Below are 19,060 nucleotides of genomic sequence, written 5' to 3'. Positions count from 1 at the left end.
GTGTTTTTAGTGATTCAGAAGGAAACCATATATTGTTCTGTAAAAACCTGTGTGCCATTTTTTATGGGTGAGAGGAGTTATGTCTTTCTGTTGTGTATCCAGGGCAGCACGTCTGAAAGCTACAGTGTGATGAAAAAGCAAGTCGAAAAGGCAAAAGAGGAACAAAAAATACAGCAAAAGGAATTAGAAAAAACAAAAAAAGAGGTAACCTCCTACTCTGATGTAATTCTGAGGAGCAAATTTGTTTTCTTTCTTCTTTTCTTACATGGCTGTTCTTTCTGCCAGGATTTAACACTTTTACAAAACAGGGAAGCCTCTGATCTGCAGAACCAAAATGTACCTCTGATCTTTCAGTTAAGTGGTGAATTACACAGTCATTTGTGGTTGGCCAGAACTTCAAGCGAAGCTGCATTCCTCCAGCACTCTTTGACAGAAGCTGAGTGCTTGACAAAGACACACAGAACAAACTATCTGCTGTGGCCATCTCTGGGCAGGCTGCTTCCCTCCCCCTCACTAGGAGTAAGGAGGAGCAGAAGGCAGTAGAAGCACTGAGGATTATGGCAAGCCTGAATTCAAAGTAGTTTTTGAGTGAGAGGCAAAGTGATTTTAAATCTGACACTGTCAGGGCGTCTCACTGTATCCAGCGAAGGCGCAAAGCATGCACGCTGCCCCTTTTCTCGACATCCGTGTAGTAAACACAAAGTCCAACATCACCTTCATGGAGGCTTGTTTGGATGGGTAGTTCCACGCTTGTGTAAAGTAAATCTGCAGTTTTAATACCAACAGAGGAAGCTTTCGGTGCTGTGCCTTTCGCAATGCATTAGCTTTCACATTCCTATTTTTTATTGAACAATCTCCACTCTATGCTTATCTAAGCAGAATATATTGCTTTTATGGCAAGTGTATATTTATGGGACTGTTTCATGCAGTAAAAGGCATTGCTCAGACTCCCTGTGGCAAAACCACTGGTAGTAACAAGCGTGGAGTATGTAAAAGAGCAGTAGGATTAGACATGGTGGTGTACAAAATGGTTGTCCTTTGACAGCTGCTTTATAAGACTTCGCAGATTTCAGGTGAGGCAACTGGAATGAAGGGGTGGATTTGGATGACTGATGGATGGTTAAGTAAGGACTTCTGACCTTGTAATTTGAACATGAAGAGATCGTTTGATTTTTATTTATTTTATTTAAATCTGCTTAACTCGAGTCCTTCTAATACTTTTGTGTGTTACAAGGAAATTGTGTGTTACAACACCTTTCTCAGTTTACTTAAAAGAATGTGAAGCCTTTGCTTTCAGAAGGGAGAAGAAATGATCTATCATATGGGGAAGGAGTTTGCTGTCAGGCAACAAGCTGATCTGCTGAGTGGTTTGTTTGTGTTTTGGTGGTGTTTTTTTTCAAAACTACAGTTAATGTGTGTAAGTGGAGAAAATGCATCCTAGAAAAATATAAAGGTGAACATATGGAGGGTTTTTTTTCCTCCTTTGCATTTTTCATTTCTGAAATTTCTCAGGAAGATTTTTTTCCTCCTAGCTGATAAAATCTTACTTTCCATTTGCTCTGAGGGCTTTCAAAGACATAATCTCTGAAATTCTGAGTACCTTCACCACTGCTTTTTTTAGCTTTATTTGGAATACTCAAGGTAACTTCAAATTTAGAAATCAATTTAAAAATTAATCTGTTTTTCTGCACAGGTTTAGTTAGATATGTTTCTGTAAGACTTACTGTAAGAGTCTTACTCATTTCTTATAAGAAGATGCTAGTGTATTGTGTAATTCCATTTATTTTAATCAATTTACAACAGTTTAAAACTTGTGATGTGGAGATCAGACTCAAGTCTGTGGTTGTAAGCTGGTATTGAAAAGTGATACCACTTCTAGACTAATTATACTCAGTAATGTTGCTTTTTTATTCTTCCTGTTAGGCTCAGAAGTGGTACAGAGAACTTGGCTTTGCTGAAACAAGATACGAAGAAATCAAAACTCGTTTAGCACAGGCTCTCTCAGAATTAGACCATCTTAAACAAGAAGTTGGGGACAAAATGCTTGGAAAGCAGTACTGCAAATTAATGGTAAGTATGTAAATGGAATGGAGAAAAGCATATTCCTTGGGAGGGAGTGTTTTGAATGCAGAGACACCCATTATTGTTATTGGCAATAGATTTAAAGCAAGTATAGAGCACCTAGAGCCACTGGAACTACAAACTTGGAAGTGAGCAGATATTATGCAAGGTAGACCATCTGTCTACAGGATAGTCCAAACTCCGGGCTCTGCATGGGCTTTACAGGCACCTCCATTTTTTACGACTCTTGTCCTGCTCTCTTTAGGCAGAGTCATTTTCTGAGGCATGGATTTTCAGGTGGCCTTAATGAAAGCTGTTGGAGGAGTCTCCAGTGCTTCCAGTATTTGGCCTTTCTGCCTTCTAGCCCCAATTACTAGATTTGGACAGGCAAAACAAAGCTGTGATGCCGGGCACTTTGTAGAGCGACTTCCACTGCCAGTGAGCGGGTGGTGTGGATTAATGGGGAGTCAAAGTCTGTAACTGATGCATGTGGCCCAAGTGTGTATCCCCAAAATCTGGGAAATTGTTCTATCACATGGGGGAGAGAAAGTCTCATTGGAATGTATCTATATCACAGGAATTCTGGTTTTGCTGAAAATGAAAGCTTTTTGAATTTTCAGGTGGTTCTGTATCTTGATAAAGTTTTTATGTTTTTCACTAAAATGAAGTGTTTTATGGAAAGATTTTTAATTATTGAATAATGGCCTGGAAGCAGCTTCCTTAAGGACTTTTCAGCTAGCCCTGAAATGCTTTCTGTGCTCGTTAACAGGAAAACTGCACAGAAGTAATATGCACCTTTTATCAGCTGGAACAGCAATTGTGTAGCAACCTACAATATTTGCAAATTCAGTTTGAACAGGTGTCCTGGTTTCAGCTGGGATAGAGTTAATTTTCTTTCTAGTGGCTGGTATAGTGTTATGTTTCAGATTTCATATGACAATAATGTTGATAACACACGGATGTTTTCAGTTGTTGCTAAGTAGTGTTTAGACTAAGTCAAGGATTTTTCAGCTTCTCATGCCCAGCCAGCGAGAAGACTGGAGGGGCCCAAGAAGTTGGCACAGGACACAGCCAGGGCAGCTGACCCAAACTGGCCAACGGTGTATTCCATACCATGTGATGCCATGCCCAGTATATAAATGGGGGGGAGTTGGCCGGGGGGGGGGATCGCTGCTCGGGAACTAACTGGGCATTGGTCAGCAAGTGGTGAGCAACTACACTGTGCATCACTTCTTTTGTATATTCCAATCCTTTTATTAGTATTGTCATTTTATTATTGTTATTATTGTCATTATTAGTTTCTTCTTTTCTGTTCTATTAACCTGTTGTTATCTCAACCCACGAGTTTTACCTTTTTCCTTCCGATTCTCTCCCCCATCCCACTGGGTGGGGGGGGGGGTGAGTGATCAGCTGTGTGGTGCTTAGTTGCTGGCTGGGCTTAGATAGATATGGCTTCGGGAGAAAATAAAAACAAATTCTGGAAAATGTAAAGATTCTGGGTTCAGGGCTGAGGGTGTAGTTGGCCACCTGCAAGTCCTATGCAGTTATTTCATATTAGCTTGTACACCCTACATGGCACTATGCACTGATGTTTCGACAATAGAATTCTGTTAGTTGAAAATGAAGCACAGATTTTTCATACCATTATGATGTATTGGCATGTAACATTTTAAAACAATGAAATCTATTTCAAGTAAGAAGAAACTCCCAAATTGTTTGAGAATACACAGAAGTATATCATGGTGTTTTATTTAAGCTAACGCTTAAGCTTTTGGGGGCTTTTTTCGGCAATGGAGCTTTAACCCTTTTGTTTGGGGACAGTCTGGGGCAATTATTGCTTATTTTATTGGTCACTGAATTGAGATGTTAATTATTTCTATGACTCACATAGGAATAAAATTCATCAACCTTGATAGAATGTTTTTACATTGGAAAACGTGCATGTCAGCCTTTCTTCTGGAAAAAAAAACCAAAAAACCCACCAACCAAAAAACCTCCTGCTTTTAAATCCCTCCAATAACTAAACTTTTCATTTTAGTCTTTATTAATCAGTAGTATATATTTATGCAATATTGTGATGTTGTTTGATTTGGATCTGACTTCTTCATCCAATTTAATTATTTGTCGTAGGGTTAATGTCAAATTGTTGAATATACGTGTCTCATTCCAGGATCAAAGATGCAGTACATGTACATCACAGAACTGGGTTTATCCTTTAGTTACACTGTTTGATGGCACAACTAATTATCTGCATGACTCAAGTCCATTATGTCTGAACCAAAGGATATTGATTTTATTGGCACAATTAAGCAAATAGTACAGATAGAAAATAGAGTAGATATATTTTAACAAAGGTTGTGACTTTATTTCAAAAATTGCTTTTTAAAATAAACTTTTTAATGTACACCAAGCTGCCAATAGTGGGGTTTTGTGAAATTGTTAAAATATGACCTAAATTTTTCTAGATTAAATAAAAAAAAAAAAAAAAGACTGTTTGGCACAGGGATTATCATGATCTACCTTTCTAGCATAATTTTATTTCCTGAGGGCTATTTTGTAGACCGGTGATCCTGTTCTTATTTTCAGTTAGTTGCCACCCTTGTCCAAAAGTGCTTTTCATCCCACAAAGTTATTAATAAACTCTGATACAGTAAATCACAATAATTTATGCTTTTTCCTGTTCTAAACTTAATTTTCTGGAAGACCTCTGTTTGTGATACTTGAAAGAAGTGCAGATGTGAGCAGTCTGGACCTAGAATCCAAGGGTGGGAGATCTTTGAGATATGACGTGTTTTGAGCATGTCTTTTGGGACTTTGTACATATCTTATGTTCTACAGCCCCCAATGACCAGGGATCCTAGTTCTCAGCTGAGACTTCAAAAGGCTGTCATGATATTCTTCATTGCAAGTAAAAGAGAGCAAAGATAATATACTCCAAGATTACTGCTAGGACTCTTTGTTTCAGTGGTGTTGCTAACAGAGGAAATACCATTTGCGTAAGAGTACTTGGGGAAATTTTCTAGGATGTTGAGGTGGCCTTCTGAACTGTGGTGCTGTGGTAGAAGTTAGGAGAAATATGTGTGTGAGCAGGAAGGGAGCATGGTACTATTTGCAGCTTTGAAAATGAATACATGAATTTTGCATGAAGTGCACACAGTAAATAAAGTGCCAGGCTTCCCTGGTGAACCCCCGACTCCTGTCATGGCCTGTAGCCAAAAAAGTCATAATCCTTCTCATTTTCTCACTGAGTTTTCAGATAAGCACAGCGCAGATGAGAAAAGAAAGATTTTATTTTTATTTTCAATGTTTAGGCACCAACTTCAAAGACGAGAGATCTTGCCAGGCTTTACAAAAATGCAGTGTGTTAAATGCTACATTTTGGGCTTAGTTATCCTTTGGCTGTTTCCCAGTTCCAGCTGCTGGGTCCTACACCCTTCTGGAGCTTGACCACATAATCCATGGTTACTGTTAATTGGGACATCTGATAGACTGATCATAAACAATCCTTGTATGCCTCATTTGTGCTTTGAAACTACAGAAAACTGCTAGCAGGTCAGCAAAATGCAAAGGAAAGAGGGTACTTCTCTCTGTCTTTTACCTTCAAGCAATTTTTTTAGTTCCCCACCTCTTTTTCCGTTAAGCATCTTTAGTTAGGGAGTGTTACCATTTTTTTATTTAACATACTTTTTTTGTGGGAAAGAAGAAGATGAGGAAAATACCGTGTCTCACACTCATCCTCAGGCTTTTGTCACTGCAACCCTGGTCTAATCAATCTTGATGTGTCCAACATTTGCTATTGTTCTTTTTTCTTAACGCAAGAGGGAGCCAAAAAGTTTGGTACAAAGCATGCACGACTTGAATGCTGTGCATAGAGGACTTGCTTCATTAGGAAGAACAGTATGAAAATGTCATATTTCTGTTTTTATCTGTGCTGCAATGATGTGTTGAAGGCAGAGTGATGTGATCTGTCACTTCAGTTTGCTGTTTGCCATGAAACTGTGCCTTCAGCATGTTGTAGTCACCAAGGGTGTCAAAGTTGGAAAGGCTGGCAGATAGCAAAGGATAATTTAACTGTGTTGTTGTGCATCATGGCTGAATATTAGCTCTTCTCTTGGTTGTATCACTGTTAGTAACCATTAAAATCAAACCACCCTCCTGCATATTTTGTCAGAAGGTTATATGGTTTTACCACAGTATAACATAGGTCTGACAAGGATTTTTAGCTTAATCACTAAAATGCTTATTATTTTAGACTTGCTTAGGTAACATGTTATCAGAAATCTCGAGCAGCTGTGTGTATCAACTGAATATTTTTCTAATATAAGTTCACAATAGCATAAATGTTTTTCACGTCTTTCTTCACCCTCAGATTTTCCTCAGTCTTAATCTATATGTGTAATCTAACAGTGTCATTTCTAGCATCTGACCTTATGATGCTGACCATCAATCTAAAGCTCTCACTAATCCTTTCAATCTAAGTGCATGAAATTGAAAAAAAAACAAATCAGAGAGGGGGGGAGGAGGAGTTAAATTCAGAAGCTGCTCCTTCCACTTGTTCTGTACCATGACTACCACATTTTAATGTAATAAATATTTTCTTTTAAAATATTGTTTTAAATTTATACTTAAAATCTGATTAGTTTTATTAATAATCTTCCAAAACAAAAGTATAACTGGGAGAGTTGAATTTCCTCTCTGAGATAAACATATATAGAAAAACAAGGGGCGTATTATATAGCAGCTGGAGCAGGAGACTGGGGACTTTTGAGTTCTGTTCTTACTCACTGTGTGGCCACAGGTCGGCCACTTAATCTGACTGTGACCCAGTTTCCCCAGATATGAAATGATTATAATACAATACTTACCTTGAAGGAGTGTTGTGAAATCCCAGTCCTACACCTGCTCTCACAGGGGATCAAGAACTTCTTGCTCATAAACAATTTCAAGATTAGTGCAAGATATTAGTGCTAATATGTTTATGAAGGTTTGAAGTCATATGTTTTATATCAGCTTAATCTTTTTTTGATATGCAAGGTAGGTACATGTATTGATTGAGAAGTTTTGTGCTCTAAACCATGATTAAGAATATTTTCATTATCATGTGTATTTTCTCTCTAGCCTCTGTACACTGTGAAAGATGCCCAGGAAATAGAGGAGAATAAAATAGACAATAAGAGATTACAGCAGCACGTGCTGACCTTGAAAGCCCAGCTCAGGGACCAGGCTGCATTGCAAAATCAGTTTCATGACTTGCAGAATGAAGTGGAACTCCTTCAGGCTCAGCTATGTGAAAAGGTATAATAAAGCTGTTTTCTGTGTGCTTAAGTGGGTGGACAAATATGAACATTGACTTCAGATTCTACTTCTTTCTTCTCAAAGGAGAGAACCAAAATAGTCTAGTTTCCTGGGAATGAGTCTGAGGATAATTAAATGGTTTCCAGGCATATAAAAGTACCCCTGACTTCAGAGAAATAAGGAAAAGATGTAAACTGCCTGGGTGGTCAATGTTATGGAAAGATGATAGACTAATAAAAGTTGCCGCCAGACTCTGCTATAATCCCCATAGTGTAATGCAAGCAAAGTTGTGCTGGAATTCTTTACAGAGCCACCTCCTTGTCTTAAATTGTCAGGATTTTTAACATTCCCAACTCTTTTGTTGCACTATATCAGATTAGGAAACACAGTGAGCTAGTGATAGAATTTTGATAGAGTTTTTTCTAACTTTTCTTGATCCACCTGCTAGGGTTACACATTAAGAGTTTCATTAACACATTTTCAGTTAGCCGTGTGGTTTGTATTTTTATTCATTGACATAGTTATTCTGGTGAGAACCCCCACGTACACAAAAGTACACATACATGAGCAGTTTTTATATTTGTGCATTATATTTCACCTGGCAAACCAGAGCAAGTACAGACATTAACATTTGCAAAGCTACTGCCTTATAGAGTAACAGCAAAGCTACTGCTGTCAGTGTGGCTACAACTAATGAACTCAGGTGGAAACAAATTCCTGCTAGGACTTTTTTCCCTTACATTTTGTTTCCTATTTCTTTGGAAACTATTTTTTGAAAACCAATGGTAGTTACGAAGTGCGCTAAATTGGAATTGCCCATCATACTCTGAAGCAATTAGTAAATGGCATTTTCTCAGTAGTATACTTCATACCCTGATACAATGTGTAGAACATGCTTCTCCTCTGTCTTTCCTCTGAAATACAAGAGATTATTTTCTTCTCCCTACTGGGTGCAAGTTTCATCCTACTTCCTCCATAGCAAATCCACCAGTTTTACAGTTTGGAGTTCGTTGGGTTTTTTGGGGGTGGTGGGGGTGGGGGTGTTTGTTTGTTTGTTTGCTGGTTTTGTTTTTGTCTCGTTTGTTGGAGTTTTTTTCCAAGCCTTGTCATGTGCTGTGATTTGCTTTAAAGCAGTCTGTACAGAGGGTTAGTGGCTTCTCTCAGGCATTGATTAGGATGCCTCTTAGCAGAACAGTGGTGGTAATATGAAATTGTTTTGTGGTGTCTGGTGTCTGTAGTGATGGATGGTGCATATCAGATGGTAGATGAATAAAGGGTGAGACGTGCTATCCATATGAATGCACAACTCCTAATTGTTCTATTGCATCACCAAAATGTTTTGCTCCATGCCCCATCAAGAATTGAATGTCACCAGTGCAGGGACCTACTGCCAGCTTTTTCTTTGTTCCCTCAGTGATAGCACAATGTAAAGATGTCTCTCCTGTCCTAACTACTTTGTTTCTTCCCAAGCCCACAATTTATTAGCTGAGGACCATGTGACCTCTTTCAGCGTAACTGAATTCTCGTAAAGGGAATCTTTTTCTGATGCATATAGTGTATTTACTATGGGCTTTAAGAAATACAAACTGTCAAGCAAAATGAATGCAAAGGAATCTGTACTTTATTGCCAAATAATACCATGTTGATTCGTAACAGAAATGGATTTTACCTGGCAGGATATTGTATTTTTTTTCTGCATAATCAGAAAGCAGGTTTCCCATTAATAATAAACACTTTAATCATAAGGTACAGACTAGATCATCTGGGTCACCCTGGCTCACCTCCTAATACAGGATATGCATCGACTGTGTCAGAGCAGAAAGTTGTTGACGTTCACTTTTCAGAGCCTGCGGTGGAATACACATCCAGAAAATCCCTTCCTGTTTCTCTCATTCTACAACATATTGTAGATAAGAAAAGGGAAAACTTTCCCCAGAAGAGTCTTTTGGAAGATTCACAGAGTAAATGGGAACATGAGTGCGTAATGAAGGATACCAAGTCTTTAATGTGATGCTGCTTTGATGAAATAACCTCACTGATATAAGGCTCCGTCTAAAAACATCCAAAAGCCTTTGGTAATACATAAGAACAACGTTAACGCTAGTAGGGCAGTGTTTGCCTGCCAGGGCCTATCCGTGTACAACCAGCTCCTTACACTGCTTCATCTTGTTTGTGATACAGGGTCACACAAATATGCCAAGTGCACGCCTTGTAAGTCAGGTCTAAAACAAATATCAAAAAACTGCTACCGTATTTTCAAGTGAGTCATGAATAAATTAATGCAGAATGTTTTCCAACCTCTCAGGAAAAAGAACTTCAGAAGAGAAAGTCTGAAGCGAAGTTGATGCTAGCTCCTCTGAAGGTACTGTATTTTCCTGAAAGCTGAAGCAGGACCTACCCTTTGCTTACAGGCTTCTGTGCATGTGCCTGCCTTCTGCCGCTGCCCCTGACTTCGCTGTTTGCTACTGGGCTTTAGGATTTAGGCAAGGGCTCGCTGACATTATTGCCATGGGTACTCTTTGGCCTGTCAAAAGTGGGACCTCACACATGGAAAGGGAACGTCTCTATCCATTTTATCCAGTTTAGCACGTATTGCTGTTGCAAGGTGCAGAGGCACCTAATGGCCTAGAAACATAGGAACGCAATCTATAGCTTTGGTTCAAAACATGTGAAATTACATCAGACACAAAATGTAATCTTGCAGTCTCGGTGGGGAGTGAAATCAATGTATGTGTGTTCATGCCACATAGGCTAAGCTGGCTTGCCTTACCCGAAAGTGCCAGGAGAGGAATAGCTTCATTATGAGGATGCATGGTGAATTTCACAGGCGAGGAATTATTAACTCTGCATTTGATGAAGAGGTGAAAAACTTGATGAATGACCTGGTCCTGGCAGAGTACGCAGTCACTTTTACACCAATGTGTGATCAAGAGGTAAGTGTTTGTACTTCCTTGTAGAATCCTTCCATTTCCCCTATTGTATTGTCAGTGATTTATTTATTTTAAAGTGTTTAGTGAGACCCAAAGTGTAGTTATAAAATATATTTCAGCACTTAATATAAATATTGCTTCAGACAAGTCAGTGGAGTTGGCTGTCTTACTGCTGTTTTGGTCAGGGTTTAAATCTTTTTGAGCTTATCACAAAATACGTCAGTGCTCCATGCAAAAAAACACTTCCCTGATATTTTGACAAAGTATCCTAGTGGATAACGGAGCACATATTATTCAATTCCACTTTAAATATGAATTTTGCATTTTCTTCCTGCACAATGCATCGTCTCGGATTTCTGAAGAAATCAGAAACAAAAGGTCTGCAATGAATCATTTCAAGTTTTAAGTCAACTCAGAAGACATTTGTATTCAAAAGGGGGTTAGTTACTTGTGTTTTGCTGGCAAGATGAAAGTGATTCCAGCAGGATACACTCTGCTTCACACCTGATTCTGTTGAACATTATCATTAATAGCTTGGATGCTGGGAATATACTTCGTATTTTGGGAGTGGCACCTACTTGAAGACATTCTTAAGGACAGGAATCTGAATCTGGCAGCCTGGAGAAACAGGAATTCCCTTGCAGTACTTCAGTAACCTTCAAACAAGCTCCTTTTTTCCCTTTGATTTTCTCTCTTATTATTTTAAACAAAACCTGTAAAAAAACCTAAACAATATTTAGTAATGTTTGTGTCCAGTATAGTCAAGTAGAATCTTGCTAGTTAAAAGGGCAGGGTGGGATATTTTGTGTTACACATTTGTAAAACATTGGGAAAGCAGCTGCCTACCACAGCAGGACACAGAACATGGGTTCATACTGGTTTGTACTTCAGCTAACACAATGCACTGCAAAATGGGTACATAAAAATAATTTACTTTTTAATAACACTGACATCTGTTTTTCGTCAGCAGAAGTAAAGATGCTCACAATGGGCATATACTATACTAAATCCACAGGTTTATTTTTCTGATTATTTTACATTTTTACACACAGAGCGGTATTCTGTATCACTCTGAAGAAGCTTATTCTAGTGTTATTAAGTGTTGCAAGCTGTCACTCAGTCATACTTGTTTCTGTGGCAAAAAGTAATTTAACTGCATGTTAAGGAAAGGGTAGATTGGTTCCTGGTTGCAGGACAGGACAGGATTCCATGTTTGGCTATGTCTCCTTTGAGTATGTCAAGTCTGGGTCCACCACTGTCTCGCTCAAGCTCACACTGAGAATGGATGTTTTATGTGACAGTAGTTAGTAACTCATCTGTCAGAAGGGAGGTAATACTTCACTGCCTTCAGACATTTGCTCAGACATTGTTGTGGTAAATGAGCATTAGTGTAAAGCTTCCCAACACAATAAATACCAAAATACTGTGCACGCTCACACTGTCTCCCTGAATGTCTAATTATCACAAAACTTAGCAGCTCCAACAGGAGAGAATTAGATTGAATCTATATTCTAATGGCCAGTGAGTTCATTTGCAGCATAGGAGCCCCATATTCAACTCCCTGCTTCGATGGATATTTAGCTATTCATACTAAGTGGAGCACAACCCCCTTCCCACAGTATCCAGCACTGTCGTGGCCAGAGGTCTCACTTAGGCTCAGGCACACTGGGATTCAAGCCCAGTTTTTTTGATCGTGCAGAGAATTGACTGGCTCTTGGTGGGCACCTTGACACTGATCTTCGGACCATTCTGGTCTGTGATAAGTACTGTGATAATTCCATGTGTAACAGGGGAAACCTTTCCTGATCTGTATGTTCCCGTGAAAAATTTAGGTTTCTATGGATCAATTTTCCAATGGAAGACAATTCAGTGAGAAAATGTCCAAGTGTCACTACTCCTAATTTAATAAATAATGGTTACAATCAAAAAGAAGAGAGACCATTTCATATTCATGTGATACATTCCTTCGGTTTTAAAAATCCTGTACTGAATTCTGTAGACATATGTTAAACTGAACTGACTTTTCATCTTTGAGGATTCATTTTTTTGCATTTCAACTCTCATTCTCACTGCAATTCACAACTAAGATTCCAGGGCTATGCCCAGCTTTTACTTACATAAAACTCCTTTGAAAGCTCATTCCTTTCCTTCCCCTCAGATTTTCACTTCTAAATCATTCCTAACATTTGAACGCTTCTAGAGAAAGCCTGGTGGATTGATTTTTTTTTTCTTTTTTCTTTTTTTTTCCTTCTTAAATTAAAGATTTGCAATTGGCTTTATTCATTTCTGGACCCAGTGAGAAATGGAAGCCTATCACAGAATGGCAGCAGACCTGCCTGCTTTGGCTTACGGATGTATTTCCACTGAAAGTTTGCAGTGATGCATGAAGGGCCGATCCAGAGCCCTTTGAAGGGAAAAGGGGTTCTGTATTCAGTTCAATGCCTGGCCTTTTGTAGTTTAGGAAAAAACTTTGTGTCTGGTTCTCCAAAGAAAATATGTTTTAAAATTCTTTTAAGAACTCTTTTTTTGTCATGTCTACATGGAATTACATGTAGACTGGATAGATCTGCCCTAGCTGTGTGCTAGGAAGCTCTGGCTTCAGTGGAGGGCTTATAGGCATCAACAAATTGCTCATGCTTAAAGACAAAAGTGAACTTCAGTTCTTTGCTTATTCAGGACACAATGGATGGTTGGTCATTCCCTTCTGTTTGCTGGAAGTATTTTCTTCCTAATGCTATTCCCAATTAAAATACTAAATCACGAAGACAGTGTGATGCTAAACCAATCATCTTTGGAGCTTCTCTTCAGACTTCACTTTCAGCATTCGAGACTCTGCTTTCAGACATGATAAATCACTGTTGTCCCAATGGCTTTATTTTGCTGATTTGCACTAACTCAAGACTTCAAATCAGTTCAGTTTAGCAGAGCAGCACACATTTTAAGTTTTGTCATTCTTGATTATGTTCACAACCCAGTGTTACATTCAAATGTTTTTGAGTGAGAAATAAAATTTGCTTGAATCATGTACTATCTCATGATTTTGTTCCAGCAGTGTACTTTTCACTGAGGCCAGATATACACTAGAGTAATATGTTTAGAAAAGAAAGTAAATTTTCCTTCTCTTAATATTCTTTTCAAGTCCCTGTAAAGAGGACTAGATTTTGAATGACTTTTCCTCACCATAAAACTGTACACCACGAAGCTCTTTATTTGTAATTTAGTTTAATTGAGTGATTTAGTGCAATTTAGTTTAGTTTTACTTTGCTTTACCATAATAAACATATACAATTGCACAGAAGTGGGTTTATTTAAATTCTTTTTCATCCAGAGAATACACCTATGTCACTGGAGTGAAAGTAAAAATTGTGTGCAGGGTAGTGAAGAAAAACTACCTCTCAGTTTTGAAAAGAATAGCCTTTTGGGGAGCCATAAGGATGACAGTGTGTGTCTAATATGGACTTGGAATTTTTGAAGGCACAAAGAATTTAATTTCTAAGCCTTTGTGATATATTTTCCTTTTAAAAGACCTAAACTGAGAAACCATTGGAGTCCCTTGTAGTGGAGCGATAATAAATTTGGGCAACTGAAATAATTAAACCCTTGTCTTATTTTGTGTTTGGAAAATGAAAAGCATGTGTCTGAAGAGGACACAGCCCAGGGACAAGGGCTGCCTCCAGCGGGTGCATGGGGCACTCGGCACAGTGCCATAGCTGGGATTCACATGCCCAATGTCAGACACAGAATATGTGGCCATTTTTGTCCTTTTGTCATGTCCCATTTTAATCATCTTCTTTTAAACGTTGTGTTTTTTTTTTTTAATTGGAAAGGCCTTGGCCTCATCTTCCTTTTCTTGCTGTTGTAGAATTAATTCATGGACTTTATTAACAGTTATTGTTTTTCTGCCTTTCCCAGTGGAAAGGACACAGGGCAGCATTCATCAACTGATGCTAGACATTCATGTTCACTAAACAGCTAACAAAAAGGACTGGGGCTGGGCTTTGCAACAGCTACTCTACTTGGGTTGGTAATAGTGGGAAGCAAGAGAAAATGCTCCAGATAACTAATAGGAAATGTGAAAGAGGAGGCTCCACTTTCTTCTGAATTTAGGTGTCTACTTGCAGTTTAAGAAACAGGCTTTACCCAGTTTGACTAGCTTGCACATGAAGCTATGTCCATCTGCTTTTGGTATGTTAGAGAACCACAGAGAGGAGCAAGTGAGCTTGGCTTGCCTTTCACATAGGCTCATCCCAGCCAGCGCCGCTGTGCAGTGTTTTGGAGCCTTTTCTCTCTCTTTTGGGATGTGCGTGGGGAAACAGGAGTATGTTCAACTCTTTCCCTCAAATGACTGAGCCAACAGCCTCTGTCCAGATGACTGATGGCTGTAATGGATAATGCTGCTGTACTCATTCACTTCAATTTCTCTCACGCTGGAAGGCTTTGACTTGATGATATATCTTATATATTCTTTCCATAGTGGATCTGAAGCCATTGTGGCTATTTGCCCTCATTTCTCAGGGCTGAGTGGGAATTTGTGCAAGGAATATAGGGATAAATGGTAGTGCTTTTTATTGCTTTTCATGGAGTCATCTTAAACCTTATGGATGGAAGGCTTCAGGCAAAGAATGTGTCCAGTGTACTGAATTATTTGTTTTACAGAGTAAGGAATAAATGTGCAGAACAGTATAGCTTAATCCTCCTTTGTATCAGGGGATTTTGTCTGAGATACTTTTCGGTAGAACAATGCTTTTTCTTTTTTTCTGTTTCTACTCATTTCTTTGCAAGAAACCACTTACTGCTTTCCTGTGAATCATATTTGAAGGAAACAGGCCTGAAATAACATTCTCTGATACTCTCCTTAAATTGATTTGTGCATGGCTGGTGAGATCAGAAGCTTTTCTGACACTGAGAGTGAGATACATTTCATGTTTGATGTCTGTAATTCAGACAATCACATCCATGGTAGTTTATCTATTTCTTTTCACAGTTAGTAGAGAGAAAGAGGTACTTACAATGAGGTATCCTGCCCATTTTACATATCTGCTTTAGATAATGTGGGAAGAATCATATAAGTTGGATTTCATTGGTTGTGAAGGGGGCCAGGAGGAGATATGCTTCGGTCAGATGAGTCGCACCCTCAGAGGGGAGAAAGAATTTAACTTTGGGCTTTCGGTCTTTTGGGGACAATGCTGATCAAGACCAAGGGACCTTTCAAGATAAAGTTTTTTTCAGGAAGAAGCTTCTTTTTCTGACATTACAGAAAATGTGACTTGGATCATTGGAATTCCAAGGGGATGATAGAGAGGAGATGGTGGTTCTTATTTAGTAATTTTTTTAAAGAAGGGTAAAATCCATTGCTGAAAGATATGTTATTTTTGACCTTCAGAAAGATTGATAAAAAGACTGTGTCATGGTTAAACCCCAGCCAGCAACTAAGCACCATGGAGAAGCTCACTCCCTCCTCCCCCCTCCCAGTGGGATAGGGAGGAAAATCAGAAAAAAAAAAGTAAAACTCATGAGTTGAGATAAGAACAGTTTAATAACTAAAACAAAATAAAGTATAATAAAAGCAATAATAATAATAATAAAATATAATAACATTAATAATAATTGCAATGAAAAGGAATATAACAAAGAGAGAAATTAGACCCCAGAATAGACAAGTGATGCACAATGCAATTGCTCACTGTCTGCTGACCGATGCCTGAGCAGCGATCCGCCCCTCCCAGCCAGCTCCCCCCAGTTTATATACTGAGCATGACATTCTATGGTATGGAATATGCCTTTGGCTAGTTCGGGTCAGCTGTCCTGGCCGTGCTCCCTCCCAGCTTCTTGTGCACCTTCTTGCTGGCAGAGCATGGGAAACTGAAAAATCCTTAACTTAGGATAAGCACTACTTAGCAACAATTAAAACTTCAGCGTGTTATCAACATTATTCTCACACTAAATCCAAAAAACGCTGTACCAGCTACTCGGAGGAAAATTAACTCTATCCCAGCCAAAACCAGCACAACTGAAGGGTATAAAATACAGATTAAAAATAGTTAAGGGCAGCTTGACCTTTCCAGTGAAATAACTGATAAAGCTGTTCAATAATTATGTAAATAGCTGTTTGTGCAGAAGGTATCTCAAGAATTTGTGATGGCTGAGAAGATGGTACATAGTCAAGGTTAGTGTCATTTTAAAGTAAAATTGGGTTTGATTGACAAAGATTTAGATCCTTTTCCTGACTGCGTACATGACACAGACATTTTAGCAGGTTTTTTTGCTCTAATTCATGGGCAACAGCGTGCATTTGTCTAGAACAGAAAATGCGAGTAACAGCCATGATTAAAAAAAGAAAAGCTTTAAAACATAACCTTCCTTTATTTACTGATATATTTTAGAATTTAGATTAAGATAAAATGTGCAATTAAAAATATCCAGATGAATTAAAACATTTTATTCTTATCTCTGACACCACTGTCTTTTTAGTTTTGTAATGTTGGGGGAAAGTGATGGGTTTTATTTTTAATGTCAATCCTTTCTAGAACTTGGCATTATGCAAGTTTACACTTCTTTTAAGTTTGGTGGAATATCACAGTATTTTCATTTCTTCCTAGGTGGAGTAGTTTGTGGAAACTTGAGAGGAAAGCAAAAACCATCAAAGAAAAATAGAATCAACATTGTAAAAAAACCCAACAAAACCCCAAACAAACTTAATGTCTGGGCATTTAGACAAAATGCAGAATTTTTGCTTAGATACATCTGTAGTGCTATAGAAGATATGATCTTTAGTGTTTCACAGAGTCTTATGAAACACTGAAGATGAGCCTTTTTGAGAGAATCATACCAACTTTCAAATACAGCGCAGACCATATGGTGAAAACTTCATCAGTGTAGTAGCAGCTTCACTCATCAGGGTTTGCTTTAACCCACCTTTCTAATGAGTTTCACTACTTTGTCTGCAGCAGAATTTGGTAATCCCAAGAGGCAAAAGAGTTTGTGCATTGAACAGTTGAAGGAAAGGAAAGGAAGGACCCTGCAAGGAGGTTATTTTTCTAGAAATGAAATGTGCCAGTGTCACAGCTTTGCCTTGGTGCTGTGTTTTTTCCTGGTATGAGCCAGCTCTCCTGCCTACGAGGGTGACAGTGATTTGCCTTTGCATGGGTCATTGCGCTCCAGAACTTGTTCTGCTCCTGCTGACTCTCATCTATCACCAGGGATGCCTCTAACTGTGCTTCCTGTAGTGAGGAAACTCTCATCAAATAATTTTAGATCCAGTCTCTTCATGCCTCAAAACATTTCAGGGCTGCCCTTTGTAACCCCTCCATCGCTTTCAGCCAGCCAGCATTTTTTGTGAGTGCTGGGGAGACATACTGCACTCATAACCTTGGTTAGAAACCAAGGACTTCTGAAGCTGCCTTTGGCTTCTGTGTTTATAGGGGAACATCCAAATGTACGCCTTTCACTTTCCAACTGATCTATGCCTGTGATGCTAGGATATGATGGGGTATTTGTGCCGCCCTACCTAAATAAATGCTGTGTCCAGATAGTGTCACAGACTCCCTCTGTAATCAGAGTAGAGAAAGTTAGTCTTTTAGGGAAGAGCAGCAATCTAAATTATGTGCCCAAAGTTGGTCAATATGACTGGTCCTTCAGTTCCTGGATGTCACCGTCTTGTTCCCTGGCCTGTTGTTCAGCCTAAAGTAAATGACCCAGGTGGTAGCTCCTCCTGGGGAGTGTCTCAGCGGGCCAAACACACTTGTGTTTGGCACTTTAACGGGACCAATGGCCAGAATTCGGCAGCATTGGTTCCCTCCTCTCATGGTGGGGAACCAAGAACAGAAGGTGAAATGGGATCAAAGGCAGGGTTCATTGCTTGTGTTTACCACTCATGTTTTCTTATGGGGTGTATCCTGGGGAAGGGTCTGTCCTGCAGCACAGCGGGTCTAGAGATGGACAGGCACAGCCCGGCCTCCTGCCCTTCGAGTGGAATACCAGTGTGTTGGTGTACTTAAGAATCATAAGACACATGCTTCAGGGAGCCCATGAGCTTTGAGGGTCACTTTGCAAACAGGAGATGAGAGCAATGAGCTTTTTCACGTCTGGCTAGCTTGTACACATCAACAGCTGGGATTCAGTGTCACTTCAAAAGCTATGGGACAGTACAGCACCCCTGATACCCACGTGCTTTAACCCTGGCATCAGAGCTGCTCCTGAACTGCTTGCAAGCAGCATGTTTCTCAGAAAGCACCACAGTGATCACTCCTGCAAGACGGTGAAACTTCTCTTGGCAATGGCAACAGCTTACACACCGTATATTCTTCTTCATGCCATAATATAATTAAATTTTAATGCATGAGCTTGCCAATAAACACTTATCATTTCGGGGGGACACTCCAGAGCAAACTTACACCACTATGGCATTTCAGAATCCTTTGATTTTGGGGTTTTTTTTAATGGACACAAGTGATGTAGCTAACACTCATTAAAGATGTACAGACCAAACCCAATATATTATTTTAAGTAAAATGTGTTTTATATTAAGTAACCATTCCTGACCTCGCATATTTATAGTATTTGCATTTCTGGAGCTTTTGCAAGAGGGCTAATGGCAATGAGGTGATAACTTGTAATCAGATGTATTAATTCTGGAAATAAATAAATAACTCTTCTTAAAACCCCAAAGGCTGAAACTGTCATTAACAATCTTAAATTTGTTTTTCTCTGCAATTGCAAGAAAAAATGTAACATTGATCCCGTAGCTTTAATAAATTTGTATTTGGATGATAAAA

The 19,060-nt window shown here is 39.0% G+C and overlaps 1 protein-coding gene across 3 annotated transcripts in view; it reads left to right on the top strand.

The window, feature by feature from the left end:
• C1H4orf50 (chromosome 1 C4orf50 homolog) overlaps positions 1 to 19,060 on the top strand; it is an 85,324-nt gene that overhangs the window by 14,059 nt on the left and 52,205 nt on the right. For 2 of the 3 annotated variants that reach the window (XM_069793855.1, XM_069793864.1), the window contains exons 7-11: positions 103 to 204; positions 1,924 to 2,070; positions 7,180 to 7,356; positions 9,662 to 9,718; positions 10,107 to 10,289. In XM_069793855.1, the coding sequence (XP_069649956.1) occupies positions 103 to 204; positions 1,924 to 2,070; positions 7,180 to 7,356; positions 9,662 to 9,718; positions 10,107 to 10,289 (666 nt within the window). Of the gene's footprint in view, positions 1 to 102; positions 205 to 285; positions 1,761 to 1,923; positions 2,071 to 7,179; positions 7,357 to 9,661; positions 9,719 to 10,106; positions 10,290 to 19,060 lie in introns of those variants that run through there. The other variant, XM_069793874.1, reaches the window with a different exon arrangement.

The sequence above is a fragment of the Haliaeetus albicilla genome, chromosome 1 (assembly GCF_947461875.1).
Source record: "Haliaeetus albicilla chromosome 1, bHalAlb1.1, whole genome shotgun sequence".
Taxonomy (NCBI): domain Eukaryota; kingdom Metazoa; phylum Chordata; class Aves; order Accipitriformes; family Accipitridae; genus Haliaeetus; species Haliaeetus albicilla.
The sequence above is the reverse complement of the archived record's forward strand: the minus strand, read 5'-3'. Positions and strand labels throughout refer to the sequence as shown.